General features: G+C 38.7%; 2 protein-coding genes across 2 annotated transcripts in view; one reads left to right on the forward strand and one right to left on the reverse strand.

Moving 5' to 3' along the window:
* Window positions 1–17,103, reverse strand: part of EIF2AK4 (eukaryotic translation initiation factor 2 alpha kinase 4) — a 38,869-nt gene extending 21,766 nt beyond the window's left edge. Inside the window, exons 1-18 of the mRNA XM_058807939.1 lie at window positions 16,878–17,103; window positions 15,119–15,234; window positions 13,877–13,979; window positions 11,134–11,307; window positions 10,205–10,285; window positions 9,616–9,764; window positions 9,125–9,240; window positions 8,302–8,459; window positions 7,361–7,896; window positions 6,867–6,976; window positions 6,173–6,330; window positions 5,418–5,830; window positions 4,605–4,674; window positions 3,412–3,495; window positions 2,070–2,192; window positions 1,520–1,624; window positions 1,225–1,282; window positions 475–554 (exon numbers count right to left, since the gene is read on the reverse strand). Of these exons, the coding sequence (XP_058663922.1) occupies window positions 475–554; window positions 1,225–1,282; window positions 1,520–1,624; window positions 2,070–2,192; window positions 3,412–3,495; window positions 4,605–4,674; window positions 5,418–5,830; window positions 6,173–6,330; window positions 6,867–6,976; window positions 7,361–7,896; window positions 8,302–8,459; window positions 9,125–9,240; window positions 9,616–9,764; window positions 10,205–10,285; window positions 11,134–11,307; window positions 13,877–13,979; window positions 15,119–15,234; window positions 16,878–17,030 (2,787 nt within the window). The 5' untranslated portion in view covers window positions 17,031–17,103. The remainder of the gene's footprint in view (window positions 1–474; window positions 555–1,224; window positions 1,283–1,519; window positions 1,625–2,069; window positions 2,193–3,411; window positions 3,496–4,604; window positions 4,675–5,417; window positions 5,831–6,172; window positions 6,331–6,866; window positions 6,977–7,360; window positions 7,897–8,301; window positions 8,460–9,124; window positions 9,241–9,615; window positions 9,765–10,204; window positions 10,286–11,133; window positions 11,308–13,876; window positions 13,980–15,118; window positions 15,235–16,877) is intronic.
* Window positions 17,104–17,345: 242 nt separating this feature from the next.
* GPR176 (G protein-coupled receptor 176) overlaps window positions 17,346–18,332 on the forward strand; it is a 34,318-nt gene continuing 33,331 nt past the window's right edge. Inside the window, exon 1 of the mRNA XM_058807941.1 lies at window positions 17,346–17,411. The gene's annotated coding sequence lies outside the window, so the exon portion shown is untranslated. The remainder of the gene's footprint in view (window positions 17,412–18,332) is intronic.

Below are 18,332 nucleotides of genomic sequence, written 5' to 3' on the forward strand. Positions count from 1 at the left end.
TAATTCTATGACTCCCACTTTGAAAACATTTCCTTGCTTTGTCTCTGCATATAAACAGGATTATCTTTGATTCTCTGCATATAAACAGGATTCTCACCTCCCACAATCACAGTCTAGAAATCCAGAACAGCAGTTTACACTATATTACCTGAACTAAAGGTAATATAATGCATATTATATAAAAGGTAAGATTTCTATCCTATTCATTTACAGAGGTCCTCTATCATTACATGCTTTCAACTTGAAGTTGCTTGCATCTAGTCATCATCAAGCACAGGCAGAACAATTGACTTGCCCACATCATTCTATCCTTGGTTTCCTCTTGAAGGAATGTTTAATTCTCCTGACTAGCACAGGAGTCAACGACATGCTGTTCCACACTGAATTCATCTTGTCAAGGAGGAACGACCCAAATCATACCTGCTACATCTTAGATTCCTTGCTACCTTTTCATTAAGTCTACTCCAATCATACCTGATTGTATGTAGATTTAGTGCTTCCTTGGACCTCTGGGCTGACGTACAGCGCGGTGCCAACCATCCCTGTCAAGTTACCTGGGTGGCAAAAGATGAGAGCACCAGTTTCAAGGTGGTCAGAAAGAAATGCAACATCCTTATCAAGAAAAAACTCGTTCATGTTCTCTAGGTGGGAGTGCAGTCCTTACTGAGAGAGACCCAGCTGAAAATACCTTGACAAACAGACAGTTCTTACCCTCACAGTTCAAGTATCCGTGTCTGTCTGTAGTAACTAAACCTATCTATTGCTTTACAGACTTGTACTAGGTCAGTACACAAATGTTACAACTAAAGTTCACCGCCATTACATTTGTCTTTAAACATACCATGGACTAAGGTTCCCTCAAAATACCATATTCAGATGCTAGCTAAAATCAATCAATCAACCAAGGACACTGAAGTCTTGAAATTTTCCTATATAGGCAAGAGAACACAAGTGCAGATGGAACAGATATACAGGCTCTCTCTATACCTCACCATGAGGAAGGCATTGATCTAAGGCAGAAGGCCAGCAGAGGAAGCTAATTGATTCTTAGATAAGAGGCAAAACTGCCAGATTATAATATAGCTACCCAACTTGGGTTATATCTCTTAATAAAGAGAAATTTTATTTTCAAAGAACAAATGGAAATTTTAACAGCCTATACAAGACCACAGAATATAAATGCTTGCTTAAAATAATTTATAACAAGTTGCAGTGTAAACTAACCTGATGGGTCAGACACAGCAGAACCATCCGAGAGATTTTCCTCTTGTTTAGAGACCACCTGAAACCAGCAAAACAGACATATTGTAAATGACACGGGAAATACTTCTGTTGGCTGCTCTTGTCATTTGGGTTGGCACTGCATGGTTTAATTCTAGAACCTTAGAAATTTAAAAGAAATCGATAGCATTCTCAATACATAAACATTGTGGTCATTTAACTTATGTCTTTTTGGGTTTTTTTTCAAATTCAAAAACCAAATTCAAGAGTTTTTTCATTCACTTTAAGCTGTACTTACTGCATTTGCTGGATAATCTGTAGCTAAACCAAAATCACCAATTTTCACATGATCATCTGAATCTAAAAAAATGTTCACAGGTTTCAAGTCTCTGTGGATCATTCCCTGTTACAGGAAGAGAATAAAAAAAGACCCACAGAGTGTTAAAGAATAAACATTATTCAAAATAGAAGTCCTTATAATGGACTAGAAAACCATATTACATACTTTTAATACAGTTGAAGACCTACTGCATTAAGTCACTAAAGATCAGTCTTGAAGACAGACTATCATTTGTAGCCCAGAAGCAGAAACAATTTTCAGTGCTACCAGATATCTAACAGAATGTTTTTAAAAGATGGTCAGATTTTTATGACTAATGGGTAAAATCTGAAGTGGTTCATTATAAAATTCATGTTCATGATAAAATATAATAAACCCCAAGAACCAACTAATAATGGAAAGGGCAAAGAGAGGAACTTGCTAATGCATGCCCCAAGATGAAGAATCCAGAGAGAAAGAGGCGTAACACAGATATTTTGTACAGGCCATGACTATGCTGTTTACAGACCTTCTCATGGATGTAAGCTAACCCATCCAAAATTTCTCGGAAAAGCCTCCAAAGCCGACTGGTGTCTTCATATAACCCTTGGTCAATAGTGTCCCTCAATGTGCTTTTTTCACAATATTCCATCTTCAGTTGTGCATACACAAGGGACAAAGGGAAGAAGAGTTTTGTTAATAAAAGACACTATCAGAAACTTGTACCTGTACACATATTACTGCCTGGGCTCAGGAGCAAAGAGTATCACCAAAAAAAATTAAAAATCAGCTATTTGGAATTCTCCTGAGAGCTGTCTTTTAGCTACAAACATGCATTCATTTCTGGGTCCTACCTCATTTTCTGGCACAACGGTATGATCCTGCAGAATAGCATATTCTCTAACGTAAGCATTAACAACAAAGTGAAACCAGCCAAGCCATAGTATGTGATAAAGCCAAACCACAAAGAATGTCTGGTTTTATTGCACTTGGTGTCTTAACTGCTTTTACTATGAATATACACAATGCACAAAAATAAGCTTATTAAAAACTAAATTCCATCTACTTGTAACTTCCTTCCAGACAAGCTCTAGCATTAAGTGCATTATAAAAGATTGCACATCGCCACAGGATAGTTAGCTATGATATACAGCTATAAATAGTTTCTGCGAGAAGTTGACTAACTCCTAACTCAAAGGAGGTGTCAGTAGAATAGCATGAAGCTGCAACTCTGCAGGAGTTTAATTGTGTGCCTACTGTTAAGAGCCACACAATGGGCTTTACAGATTACTGCTTTCTATTAAAATAAAGTGCATACACAATACTGTGCTTTTGAAGAGAATGAGGAAGTTTTCACATCTGTGAAAGACAACTTTCCCTCAGGAATTCAGCATGGTAGACTTCAACTCCACACTGGGAATTAACACCAATTAACAACCAAACCAAGGAACAGCTGGAGTGTTGGGTATTGAGATGGATATTCTCAACAAATAAGCACAAGGCAAAAGAATGCTTTGAAAGCCACAGACTCAATGGCTGGCTGGTTGGGTTGTTCTATGGTTAGACCAGGAATTGCCAACTTTTAGTTGTACATGAGCAACACCAGTTATCCCATTACACACTATGGCAATACCAAACTTTGTTCTCTCCAGGCACAAATATAGAGCCTTGGAAATCACAACAAACCACGTGCACTGCACAGTGCCTTCCACCACCTAAGCCTTCAGAAAACCAGTTTAATGCAAAAACAAGCACTGAACTTATCTGTTTGTATTTTTAAAGGTCATTACTTCTCATGAAAACCAGCAACTAGTATCTGCAGGTTGAAATAAACTGTATCCTTTCATGTGAACACCAGAGCACATTTGTACCTGAATGTACAGATAATGCACTGTCTGAACGACTGGTGTCCTGTCCTCTCCTCCATGGCTGTTCTTTTCATTGTCTTCTTCATTCTTTATCACAACAAAAGTAACAGAACAGTTAGCTACAGGAAGATGTGCAGACTTTTTTATTACATACTACTGTTTTTTAATGGCTGGAATACATTGATGAGAACTCAGCTTCTATAGTTTAAAAAAGAGCAAAATAATAGAGTGAAATTTTGTAATACCATTGCATCTAAATAAACTAGAAAAACAGGTGTGGCCAATTCTCAAAGTGAAAATGAATAGCATTTTGCCATTATTAGACCCTGAAGGAAAAGAATTCTGGAAGAACTAGATGAATCTTAAATCTCAAGCTGTGTCATATTAAAAAAAAGAGAAAGATAAGATTTGAAACTAGTAGATAGAAAGCTTGCTTGATAAACAATGCAACCCCCACCCTCAACCAACAATTTTGGTATGGTGTGTATACATATACATATATATTGAGAAAAGAAAGCACTGCCATATTATTAAATGATATACTGAAAACCTTTTCTTGCCAATGTACATTATAACAGAAAGAGGAAGGAGATGCAGCTTTAAATAAAAGCATGTTACAGATCATCAGGGTTGGCAGTGACATACTGTAAATGCTGTAGAAGAGTGTGAATTAGCTTTCTAGTGACACAGTGCACTGACTGTCCACAGCAAGTGCTGTGACACAATCTTAAAATCAACTAAAACCTTAGTCATTATACTGACTTTCCCTCTCTTTCAGACTGTTAGCAGTATGCATTTTGTCTGCTGTAAAAAGTTGCATATGAGCAAATATATTGGTTAAAATCATATAAAGGCAGAACAGAATTTCAACTGAGAGATCTAAGACAATGTAATCCATAACTGTTAAATCATAAACACACTGAAGTGTTAAATTTGCAACAACCTGGGTCATGACTAAAAAAACCCCCATATTTAGTTCAATAAACACTTCAGGAAACAGAATTCAGATTAGCTGCATCAGACTGATTTCTATGGGATGCAGCTCACAATGGCACAACACTTACTCTAACAGACAGGTAAGGTTATGTTTCTGTAATTACAGCAGAAGTGAAATAAAAGCTCTTATCTGACCTGTTTACTTGTCAAAGACTATTTTATTTTATTTTCATTTTCACTAACTTTATCTTTACACTTACTGGAGAATGACCTTTACTATTTTCATCTTCATTTTCAAAAATTATTTCGCTTTCAGAATCTGTGGTTGGCCTGTTTAAAAACACAGAAAGAAAAAAAAAATCTCAAAAATTCTGCATACCAAATAATATTTACTAAAGAATTTGGAAATTATTTTGGGGGGGGAAAAAACACCTAAGCTTCTGCTGAAGACTTTCTATAGACTTGGAACAAAAAAGCAAAACAAAACAATACCCAGAAAACCATCCTGCTTGCAAAGAAACACCTTCTTTGACAGTCCAGTTCTAAAAGGGAAGGTATATGTTTGCCATCAGTAAAATTTAATTGCTATATCCAGCAAGCAGAACTGAGATAAGTGTATTTAATTGCTTATACAAAAAAATCACTGAGTGAGACAACTGAGCCATACACAGAGGAAGGTATGGAATACACTAATAAAAACCAAAACAAAAAAGGGCAAGTTTGATATTTTTCAATATTTGTAATATTTCTGTTTTTCTTCATTAAAAAAATTTATTCTCAAGGCTGGAAAAGACAGTCAAACATAAGGTAAGCAGTCATGCATTCTGGCACAAATAAGTAGCTTCAAGAAGCGTACATCAAAAAAATTTCCACATAGATTGACAATCCTTAGCTGGAAAATTTCCTCTTCCTGGCTATGTGACTGCTGGCACATACACTGGTTTTGAACAAGGGGACAGAATAAAAATGCAGTGAACTACTTCTAACAAAAGAAATGAGAATGGTAAGACAGAAACTTGGAGAAACTAACTCTGCTCACGCTCCCTATAGTGCCAGTACTGAAGCCTACTTACAAAATTGAATGGGAGAACACACCATCACCATCATCGTCATCGTCGCTGGACTCCTGATCAGCTCCACTGAATTTGTTGCTGGAGGATCTTTCACATGAAGTGCTCCACTCAACTGAACTGGTCAAACACGGAGGGGGAGCATTAGTTTCCACGTCATTTGTCTCCTCAGTGGAAAGGATGAAGAGACCAGCTTTGGGGGGCACTCTCCTTTCGTCAGTCGTTCCAGATGTTGACACAGTGGGAACAGGACTTTCATGTTTTTCTATCCAAGCATTGTAATACCTCACAATATTCTCATGGTTCAAGCGGGAAAGCAACGTCACTTCCCCCTTAATCCTCCGGAACTGCTTGCTGGTGGGGTTTATGCGAATACGTTTCACAGCATAATAGCAACCATCAAGCTTATTTCTCACCTGAAAAATTCAAATTAATCTAAAGTCAAATGCTTACAAATGCCTTACCAAGCAGAGCCAGAAGAATAATTTTTTTCACAAAACAGGAAGTCTTCCTTTCACCTGGAAAATGACTACAATCCAAATGCAAGGTTCCTGATACTGACAGGCTTCTCCCCAAACTCCCAGCAACCTCTCACAACTTTTCATACTATTCAATTCCAGATAAAAACCTCAACACAGGCACAGCACCAGCAGACAGTAAATAAAACCATGCAAACATTGAATATATTTTTCTGCTTCAGAGAAAACAAACATATCCTTACAAAGGTTTCCACAGAGGAAACCATTTTTATAACATACCTTGATGACTGCTCCAAAAGCCCCTTTACCAAGTAATTTTAGCTCTTCAAACTCATTGTAGTATCGTGAAAATTGTCTCTGTGTTTCTGTGAAGAATGAAGCACTGGATATCTGACTGCTGGGTACAACTGTCTCCATGCAATCTATACCTCCTGAATCTGCAATGAACACAAAGTTACTGTCACTGGCAATATGGGAGTAAGGTGCTAGGGACTGTCAAATAAGGAGCAAGGAGGAGGCTAAACGTAAATAATTTGAAGTGCAACTAAACCCTAAAATACAGAAGTGCTCTGCTGTGTAAAGCTCTAGTGCAAGTGTTAGGCTTAATACTGTTTTTAATTACTAACATGAATTATGCTGGACAACAGAATGATTTTAACAAGAACTTAAGGAGGAAAAGTCTCATAGGAACACCATCTTACAAGGACAGAGTTAAATCTGTATTTACACCATGCAGGAGGTGGATGACTTTACAGGTTTCTTTAAAGCATGGGCTGCTTCTACAGAAGAAAAACAGTAGTCAGTCCACCCCAGCCAGTCTTGCACAGAGAAGTTGAAGATCACACTACCTTTTAAGTTAGTTAATGTAACACATTTGTGCAGTCTTGTGAAGCTGTAGCACAGGTCAATTTTTCTTACTGCAGGCATGCAGTTCACTTGCTTAGCAGAATATAGGAAGTACCAAGTTCCTTACCATCTAGATTTTCTTCAGCTACAGGTATCTTTATTCGTGGAATGTTTATAAAACTATGTTGTAGCAGCTGCTGAGGAGTCCATCTTTCTTTATCTTCCAAGCAAACACACCTGTTAGCAAACCACAGAACTATTTCATGTGTGACATAAACGTTAGAAGAGTTCTTATTATACCTAAGAAATTATTACCTCCATCATTTAGGTGAGAATCAGAAGCAAGTAGACAGACTAAATGGCTTATCACAGTGATATACAGTAGGTGGCAGAGCACAGAAAAAGAGCACCAAACCTGCTCTCCCAAATCCCAGATTAGCAGCCTGAGCCACGAGATCAACCTTTTCTATAAAAACTACAACTAAAAACACAGGAAGACATATCTATTCTTTAAAACACTGTTAAAATCTTAAAAAAAAAATCCAAACAAACAAACCAACCAAACAAACAAAAAAAAAAAAACCCAAAAACCAAAAAGATACAGGAATGTGACAAACCTACTTTTCTAGAAAGTCTTGAAAGTCAGCAGGTAGATTGGTAGGCACAGCAACTGGGAATTCCTTGGTTGCTTGGCCCTGGCTGAGCGACAGCAGAAGCAAGCCCAGACGCCACACATCCCCTTTTTTTCCAGGTTTGTAGGGAAGACCATCCTCACTAAATCGAACCTTGGTTTGCTCAAAAACATCAGCTTTGCAGATGTCAGCTAAGCGCTTGGAAATGCTGTAGTCTGTGACCTTGATGTTTCCTTCAGCATCTACCAGGACACTGGAAGCACAAAGGACCTTGTGCACTACTGAATTACTGTGCAAGTAGTCGAGAGCTGACAAGATCTGGATCACATAATGGCGCAACTGCTCAACTGGAACTGGAGTCTCTTTGTCCAAGTATGTAGAAAGGCTACAACCACTTATGTGCTCCACTAAAATATCCACCACAATTGAGTTGTCCCGTTCTTGGAGGTTCATGCATTTGTAATGTACTATGTTCGGGTGATTTAGCTTCGCCAGTGAGTTGAACTCTGTTTCTGCTCCCTGAAGCTGGTAGAGAAACACAACATAACATGGATTTTGTCACATCTTGGGACACATTACTAATAAAATATGGAATACAAACAAAATACTTATAAAATATATGACATCATCATACTTCTCTGAGAAGGAAGTATTGTGCACTGGAGAAAGTAGAGCTTTGATTTTAACAGGTAAGCTTGATTCATTGTTTCTTCAGAATTTCCATATTTTGTTTACACATACCTGCAAACATGCTTTTTATTGTAAAGGAACTCCTGAATACCCCAACACATTAATTTTCTTTCATGCTTAGATATTAGCATTTTCAAGTTCATTACTATCCTCTTAAGCTTAATATAAACTAGCAGCCTAAAGAAAAGCACTGAACCTCATCTAATCTTTATTAAGCCAAATGCAAAATATAGGTATTACCTGTTTCTTAGACTTCTCAATCTTTTCTATTTCATGAGTTGTAAGAAACTTTCCCATCTTTTTTTGCCAGTGCAGAACCCACTCATATATTAGAACAAAGTCTCCACTGTGAATTTCCAAGGCATTGTAGACAGATTTACCAAGCTGTTCATCTCTGCCTATACACAAGGGGAGAGAAGAGGAACATGGCTTCTTTTGTTTCTAAGGATTTGACAAAAGCTCCTGCAAATGCTAAATCAATACCAGTAAGCCTGTTTTCTAAAGTCAGAAACATAAACCTACTTACAACTAGACAAGACATGTATCTATCTAGTAAGTATGGAATATATCAAGCTTGATGAGACTGAATGCTAGGTAACAGCACTCAAATGAAAGCAATCACATGTTGAAAAAAAACTGCTGCACATTTTCAAGAATTTCAAGTTTTAAGAAATGAACAACTTTCCTGCTTAGCAAATGCCAAGTTCTACACATAGTAACACAATTGTTCCTCCTCAAACTGCAAAATAATAAAATTTTCCATTCTCAAGAGACTTTCAGGCATCCACTTTCATCATCCACTGAGGAAGTGCTATGCTGAAAATAAACAATGAAAACATCTGATGGTCTGTCCGCGTGGGCACTCCATGGAGGTCTTCCAACTCAGTCTTCTGTCATGTCCTGTACGAATGTTTTTGCTAAACCTGCTGGTTTTATGACATTGCTATCAGCAGCAATGGAAGGAAAGTATCCATTTCCAGGCCTGTGCTTATCAGTGGTTTCACATGTTACTGAAAGCCTACCAAATGCCAGCATTTCAAGTTGCAATTGTAATTTTGCTTACCTAGACATTTTCCTTTATGGACAGTAAGCTGTCCAACACCACTTGTGCTGAAGTTCAGAACTTCATGATTTCCAGGGGACTCTTCATTATTACTAACAGAAAGCTGGCGTTCTCGTCTGCAATGTGAAGAGAACATTTTTCTCCAACTCAAAGATAGTATATTTAAAGTCAGGAGTTGAATGAAAACATTAAAACTTGGAAATGTACCAAGTTATCCACAGCACATAGCTTAGTTAAACCATGACAAATGAAGGTGGGGGGGGAAGGTGGCAGGGAAGAGACCAAAATGAACAGGTCAACATCATGGCACATTATTGCCTTCAAATTTCACTTTGTAATCTAATCTTTGCAACAAGAAAGAAAGAAAAAGACAGAAAGACAGAAAGACAGAAAGACAGAAAGACAGAAAGACAGAAAGACAGAAAGACAGAAAGACAGAAACCAACAAATAAGTAAATAAATCTAAAAAATCCACATGCAAACTGACATACTTGGAACGTCCAGCTGAATTGGGTCGGTGCTTATTATTCACCCCATGTTCCAAACAGCTCCCATTGAAACGTGAAGCAGCTCTAGGTCCTGCAGTATCTCTCCTGTGAGAATCTTCTTGATTTGTCAGAGCAGCTATTTCCAAACGTTCCTATAAATCAGGAAAAACACCAAATAAGTGCCGGAGCCACTCCTATCATCAAAATATGCAAGTACTTAGTTATTACTCTATGAAGTCATGCAGATCATAGAAGAAATATGTTTTCATAATAAATGTATACATGAGGCCAAAGAAGAGGTGCTGAGTTTCAGAAAGGACATTTCAGCACTGTCCATGGCAAGAATGCAAAGAAACTGGAAACATTAAATACCAGCTTTTTTCTGTCTGTTTGAAAACATCCACCTTGGTACACTCAAGATGCTAGTATATTCCAGAAATAAACCCCAGAAATAATCAAGAACCTATTTTAATTTAGATCTACTAGAAGCCCTGAATAATCAAAGATGTCCAAGTACTTTTTACAAGTACTGTTACAGTACTGGGAAGAACTTACTGCAATGTTTGTTTGCACATCTGCTTACAAAGAATACCTGTTTGGCAATCTCCTTCTTTTTTCTTTCTTCCCTTTTCTCTTCCTCCCTTCTCTGAATCTCGTTAAGGATTTCACGTTGCTGAAATAAAATTTCAGTTGTTAGAAATGCAACAGTACATGCAATGCAACTGCTAAAATCTTACCCTGATTTAAAAGTAAAGAAGTTACAATGCTGATTTTTTGGAAGTTTTGAAAGAGGACTTGGAAGATGTCACAAGAATAAAAAAATAGAAGTCAAATTAGCTCTCCTGAGGAAGTTAATAGCATCAATTGCATGATACAGGAAAATGGAATTGTAAATTACTTCTACTGCCAGACCCAACAATAAAGTTTCATGCACACAAAAAAAAGGACAGGGAGATAAATCCAAGTGACCTTTTAAAAACTGTAGCTATTCTATCCATATTCCCCACAGAGTGGAGACTTCACACTACTAGCCCCTGTGAGACTTGGATGAATCCCCTCATTTCTACTGAAGGATATTGGTGGTCTGACATCTCTTTAGGTTAAATTTGTTGCTCTCTAGAGATGCCTTTCACAGTGAATGTTCCAGTCACCCTAGGAGTGAAAGAAGGTATGAATACCTGTCTGCCTGGCTAACACTTCCTAGTTTACAATGGAATGCACTTAATATGTACCTTTGCTTAAGCTTTTGTATAAGGTCCTCTTGATAAGGGATTTTTATAGGATCAAGAATCAACATTTAGGTTTGTTTCAGGCACAAATATTTCCCTGGGTTAAAACCACATCATTAAAACATTACAATTACAGCAGCAGATGGTTCATATAATACACACTGATCAACCCATACTGGCAAGTCTGACAAGTTAATAATTCACTAAAACTCATCATTATGCAGAGTGATTTTAAAATCACAATTATGTTATTTTAAGAATATATGGTTATTCATACATTGATTTCTCTTACCTCCTGCTCCTCTCTTCTCTTAACTTCTTGTGCCTTACGCAATTCCTCCTGAGCCAATCTTTCCTGTTCTTTCTGATGATTTTTTAGCATTTCTTCATGAAAAGACTTGGAAGGTGGTTTATTATACTCACTGAGAAATGACTGTACATGGTCAGCAAGTTCAAATATCATGACCTGAAAGAAAAAAAGGTACAAATGAAATGCAGAGTCAAATGATAGCCAAATGCTACCCACCCCAAAAAGCAACACAGCAGAAGCATGGCTGTCAATTTTGTTATTTATAAGGGAGAATTTATCATATTTCAGTATTTTTTGTCAGAACCATTTATTAATAAATTGTAACAGGAAAAATCCCTGACCACAGTAGCAAAGATGGCAAAAAATACTGAAAAATAGACAACCTAAGCCATCTTATATTTCTAACAGAAAAGTGAAATTTAAAAATAATTTTCTCATCTTCTTCTAGGCATAATTTTTCTATTCCCACAGATATGGGTTTATGACATATGAGCTACAACAGAACAAATCCTTTGCCCTTATCTGTTACTGTACCTACTGCTATGAAATAGTAATTATTTCACTGCTAACCACAAATTCAGTCCTTCCTCTGCAAAGCAGTCTCCCCTTTAGAACTGCAAAGTCACATAAAGTGCTCTATATTCATATAGCTACAACCACTAAAATAAGAACTGCACTGAAAACTCTGCTACATGGCTTGCCAGGTTGGAATCAATTTTCAGTCACTGTTTACTTGAACTATTGATGATCTATTGATCTGTCAGGGCTTAAGCTTTCAGCAGTCTAGTAGCATCCCCTTATGAGTTCAAGCACTCCACAGTGCTAAGAGACCATTTTAGCTCTAAAATTAAAGAACAGTACAGGACAAAGGTGCAGTCAGTAGCACCACTGAGCAGGATTTGCACGTACAGGTGGGAGATAGTACAATTTAATTTGGCTTATCTGCCTGTAACAGGGTGACATTTAGAAGATTCTCAAACACTGAATCCCCTGCTTGAAAGTAAGAATGAAGCCAGGAGGCAATTCAAAATAGAAAGAACACCACAATATGCATAAATCTGACATGTGCAACTAGATTATCTTTCCCAAGTTACTATTCAGAAGGCAAGGCAATCATTGCTTGCACATATGTATTAAAAAACCCATCAAAAACAAGAGAAAATTCAATAATTAAAAAAAACACTGACAGTTTGCTCTTCAGTTTGAATAGGAGGTTGAAGTATTGTCAAACTTTCTGTATCACAGAATACAATTTAATAAGGAATACCTGTCAAAGTATAGAGAAAAGTTATCTCCCTTTTTTCTGCAGGTAAAGTAATTCAGGATAGCACTGCATATGGCATTCATACAAAATATGTACCATACATGTAACTCACAACCACATCTACACTTTGCTGGAGCAAGCATGACTCTTTTTTGGAAAATCAACATTAGGAAAATGTATGACATATTTAGGTCCTTTCAATGAGATCAGAAATCAAACTGGGACTCGGAAGCCCTACAGGCTAATAATTCTTGTGGTCACTTGTGAGCAGACCCAGTATATACTGCATGGTTTTGTGGTTACTTAGAGAATTTAACCCTTGTACCTCCTATGAATTGTCCATAGCACTGTCATTAGGAAAAAACAAACAGCAAATAACAAACCCCTGCTCTAAATTCCAGAATACTTTATTAAACTGCTAATTTCCAAAGATATTGAAAAATCTGAGGAAATTCTTGGTTACTGAAACAATTAGCTAAAACAATTATTGTGACAGTATCTGCAGAAACATTGGCAATCAAAATAAAAGTATGGTATTCAAATGGAAAAAAGGCTTCATATGGCAGGAGTGAATGACAGATAGCTCCTGCTAAACCTGTAAAGTTGACAGGCTTGGGAAACTGAAAGTAAAATATTACCCCACTTCAGCCTATTATAATGTCCATATCTGTGTAATACTCACTTTTAAAAAGACAAATGGAGCTGCTGAAATGTGTTCACCTGCAACATTTCCAAATAGTGATAAGAAACATACCCAACCCCCTGTTTTTACCAAGAATTCTTTGTTTGCTTGTAATTCTTTGAATCATTTCAGCCCTCAACAACAGCAAGGTATTGCTAATACTAAACATACCCAAGGGTGTATAAAATCCCTTAAAATAGATAAAAGGTCTAAGCTTCCCATGTTTCTCCATCTTTCCTTTTTTACCCAGTTACAGGGAAACTCAAGTATCACTACTCCTAAACACAGAAATAAAAGGGACAGTGGCATGGAGTGACTGTACTAAAAATTGTTGAGCTGGTATTGGAACGAAGGCCTCTTGCCCTCCAGTTCAGCATTAGGTGAACAAGATCACATGGAAAAACTCCCCAGGTAACCACTGTTTGCTTAAACAGATACGGCCTCTTATGATATTCAAATCAATCTGAAAAGTGCAGAAAGCTCTTAGTTTTACAGTCAATATTGCTCTTCATATTGCCAAATAACTCAGAACCTTTAAACCTAGTAATGTGAACCTTTAAACCAGGAATAAAGCTTGCAGTATTTATACATGGATTTTGAGAGCTTTCATAGTCTGAACTTTCATTAATGAGAAACATTCCTAAGAAAGACAGTCCCTCCTTCCCTAAAAGCAATGCAACTTACACTTCCAATGTGGGTGTATTCCACAATATTATACCATATCATTTAGAACTATTTAGGTTCAGAGTATATTTCTCAAGGAAGTGAAAAGCTCTTACCTCTCCACAGCACTGTTTTGCTAAGTCAGTTAGTCTGGATTTTAGTTCATTTATTTTCTCATTTGACAAGCCTTTTGAATTTTTTAGCTGTATTTCAGGAACTCTGTGAGACAGCAACAAAACATAAAAAAGTCCTTATTAGAAAAGCTGAGTGTAAAAAGCAACAGATTGTTGATAAAAACTGTGTGAGGGAAAAGGAATGGAGTTCAAAGTCATTTGGCAATTATAGTCAATGCTCAAATAAGCAGAATATAAATATTACATGTACAAGATAAAGTCAGAAATACTGTATTATATTCCCTATCATCAAATTTTCCAGTTGTAGATTACCTCTTAGTAACACTTAAGAGCAGAACTACCAAGAAACCCTGCACACTCTAGTAATTCAGTTCTTAACCACTAACTTTCTGAACAAGCCATTTAAAACATTACTAACATAACATTTAGATGTTTACAATTTATGTATCACCACTATACAGGTAACACAAACTCTAAGAAACAAACGCAAGAAATGAATATCAGCTATATTTTAAAAATATTTTAAATAAAGTAAACAAGCAAAATGCCTGTAGATGTGTTATTTTAAACTAAAACAAACAAAAAAGAGTAGCTGTTACATCCTTGTTACAGGGTACAACTGAACTGTCACTTAATAAGGAATAGCATTTCCCTTCTACAGCACTCATGCCACAGCACGAAGGGATGGACTGAAAGGAGTTATGTTTTGTGCCATCAGTGGTACAAGGACTGAACAAAACAGGGCAACACTTAGCCCGGAATCACTTGCCAACACAAAATGGTGGGGCAGGCTCCTCACCTGCAACTCCTCCTACAGTCTCTACGGAGAACTCTTCCAAAAACTAACAGAAAACAGAACAACAGATGGCTTTAAACAGAAAGGAGATTCAGTCTGTCTCAGGTGAAAGAGTCGGGAGTTCAAGGAGTTTAACAAGGGCACTAGACGGTGGCAGGTGCACCTGTGGTTATGTATCTCCAAGCTACAATCTGGGGCTGCAGTTGTGCACTGACAAACTCATCCCTATTATTCTCCATTGCACAAAAGACTAAATCCAATTCAGGTGCCAAAGTTTAGAGTTGCATATTATAAAATACCCCAGGCTTAATAAATACTGACATGCAGAAAGCAAGAGTAAGTGTTATTCACATAAAACTACATGTCTTTTCAACTTACACTTTGCTACAGAAAGCAGAGAAAAAGGTTATAATTTAATGTTCACTTACGTATCAGGGTAAGTATGAGGACACTTGACCCACAGGTCAACTTTGGCATACACTTCATTAGCACCGGTCAATCCCTGAGGACGCAGAACTAAATTAATTTCAGGAGGTTGTCGTACCTAAAACACAAACCAAAACTTCTGATTGAAAAGCTTTACTTGGTTTTGCTTTAATGAAAACACACAACTCTCAATCTGTATTATAGTAGAATACACCTTAGACCATCCAAACCATGAAAAAAATGCATTAATGTGTTGACATTAAGTAGGAGTGAACAGGTCCACTGACTATCATGGTTTATCCAGTATATTTTTACAATTTCTTCAGACAAGTGTAGTCACAGTCATTACAAAGACCATTCAGACTGAGCAAAAATGAGGTTCTACAATAAAACTTTTGTTCTGCTTACTGTAAGACAGCAGTAGAAAAAAAATAAATAAACTTAACACAGGTTATTTATATCACAAATTAAAGCATTCATTGTAAGGACAGCATTTTTCTTTAGTGTTTAGATTACTAACTCAGGCATTATTTTGTTTTCCAACATGGCAGCAGACCTTACCAATATACACCTTACGTGGCCAAACCAATGGACAGTATTTTTTTTTTCTGTAATTGTTCTTAGTGTTTTGCCATAAACCAGAATTTTAACAAGCATTGCCTTCCCCATCCCTACCCTGTTCAAATCACCCACTCAAAATCAGAAAAGTAAAATACGCCCATATAAGTAAGTATTCCCAACTTTTTCTTTTCAATTAGGTTTAAAAACAAACAACAAAAAACAACAACAAAACAACCCAGCCCTTAGTACATGAAAAACAGGGAGGGAAGTAAGACCACATGGAATAACAAATACAGCAACAGATGGTAACTATCCCCTTTGCTTTTCTAGCAAGGAGGAGAACATCTCACAGGAAGAGGATATCAGGTATGACCTTCAATACAGAGTGAACACTTCTGGAAACCCAGCAAATTACTGAGAATGTTCTCATCAATCTTCATAAGAAGAGAAGTCACAAGTTGCTGCAAAACATTTAAGTTCAAGCCTCTAGCACAAAAGAAAGCAGGGGATATATAGCAGACATTCAAGACAAAAGAATGCAAAAAGAAACAACAGTAAAAGTGAACGTGTGCAACAGAACAGGGACCATTATCTCCCGATACGGGAAAACAGTATCATGGACACAGCTGGAAAGGAAATATCAATTTGATGGGGACACAAAAGACAAATGGAACAGAGTCGTGAGTACCAGGCCTGAGCATTAACTAGCTGTAATTAAAAAAACCCCACACCTATAAAAATGAAAGCAAAACTATTATCATGGAAATAGGTGCACTGTGACAAAACCACAGCATATAATAACTATGTAAACATTGCCAGGTATACCGATGAGATTAATTAACTGAGCAGGTATGTAATTAGTAGATTAAGGAATGAATTGAGGCATTATTTAAAAGCCTGATAATTACTTTAAATGCAATTTATGAGCACAGCACTGATTATAGAGCGAGCGCTTTTATCTCGAGAATCCATCGCAAAGGTGGCCGGTTGCAGGGCTGAGGGAAGGACCACGGGCAGGCAGCGAGAGCCGCGACACGTCAGGCAAGGAAGACACGGAGCGGCCCCAGCGAGGCAGTGGCGGCCGCGCCCCCGCCGCCGTCCGGCCCCGCTCCGCACCGAACCCCCACCGGCCCGGCCCGGCCCGGCCCGCTGCGCCTCCGCCCCGCGCCCGGCGCGCTGTGCGCGGACCCCGCTCGCTACCTTCCAGGCCTGGCTCTGCCGCAGGTCCTGGAAGTCCTGCCCGTAAATGGACTCCAGCACCTGGAGCTCGTTCTCCTGCCGCAGCTGGTAACTCTCCGGCGGCTCCGCAGCGAGCTCCGCCGGCAGCTGCCGCCCGCCGCTGGCCCGGGCCATGTCAGCGCTGCCGGCGGGAGCGCGCAGCGGCCATGGCGGGGCCCGCGCTGCCGCCCTGGGACCGGAGCCGGAGCGCGGCCCGGCACCGCCTCCGCCGCGGCGGCACGAGGAGGAGGAGCCGCGGGCCGGGGCTGCCGGCGCCGCGTGGGGCCCGGTGCTTCGTCCGCAGGAACGTGCCGAGGTGGAACGGAGCCACAAGGATCACCGAGTGCAAGGCCCTGCTCCGCACGGGACTCCCTACACGAAACAGTGTGACTAAGAGCACTGTCCAGACTCTGGGAGACTCGGTGCCACTGCCACGTCCCTGGGAACCTGTTCCAGACCAACCACCCTCTGGGTGAAGAACCTCTTCTAATGAGCTGCCACAGGATAGGCCTCCAGGTATATCTGCATTACAGAGATACACAGCAAAGACAGTTGGATACTGTGTAGATTTTTTTTAAACTCTTTGTTATGACCCTCTTGAGAAAGAGTCATAAAAGGGAAAAAATAACCACGAATTTCAGTATAGATTTCATGTAGAGCTGGGGCAGGGTACAAGTTCCCGTGAAAACTGTAGAAAGGCTCCCACCGACAGCTGCTGTAGTGAGTAATAGCAGGTGGAGGGAGAACAGTCTTTGGTTGAACTGCAAACAAAACAGGGAGGCCGGGTGTCCTTGGTGGGACCTGCCAGAGAGAGGCAGCTGGGGGCTGTCAGAGGAGCAGTGACAACCAGAGAAGAAAATGTGCTTTCCTTCGGTCCCTTCACACGGTAACTACTGAAAAGGCCTGCCACAAGAGGGAGTCTTTAAAGTTTTGGGATCTTCACAAAGAAACCCCAAATAAATTCATACATACAAGCTTATCTATTAAGTGAGTAATTCCCAGCCAACAACAAAAAAAAAAAAAGTTACAGTAGTCTGCAGGTTGCTACCACGCACCCAGATATAGGAATGTAGTTTTGGTGACTTTGACTTTATTCCCTGACCTTTGGGTACAGAGTTTTTTGTTATAAAGAAACCACTCATTTACACTAATGATTGGTTTCTATAGCCCTCAATTTGTACCTCTGAAATTGAAACTTTGTTCCACGCATACTTTATCATTCAGTTGCACTTAAATAGTGTCGTTAGTATCAAACGAAAACTAAGTGTTAAATTGTATCACTGTTGTGATGCTGGTCTTTGTTCCTCACCATTCCTGGAATGTGTCTTTAGTGGCAGGGTCTTTCTATCTCATCTGCTTTTTGGTGGGAAGTGGTCTGGAAACAGACCAAAGCTGTTTAGTGTTTATCTAGCAACAACAGAGACATCCTTTTGCTCA

Source organism: Ammospiza caudacuta, chromosome 6 (assembly GCF_027887145.1).
Source record: "Ammospiza caudacuta isolate bAmmCau1 chromosome 6, bAmmCau1.pri, whole genome shotgun sequence".
NCBI lineage: Eukaryota > Metazoa > Chordata > Aves > Passeriformes > Passerellidae > Ammospiza > Ammospiza caudacuta.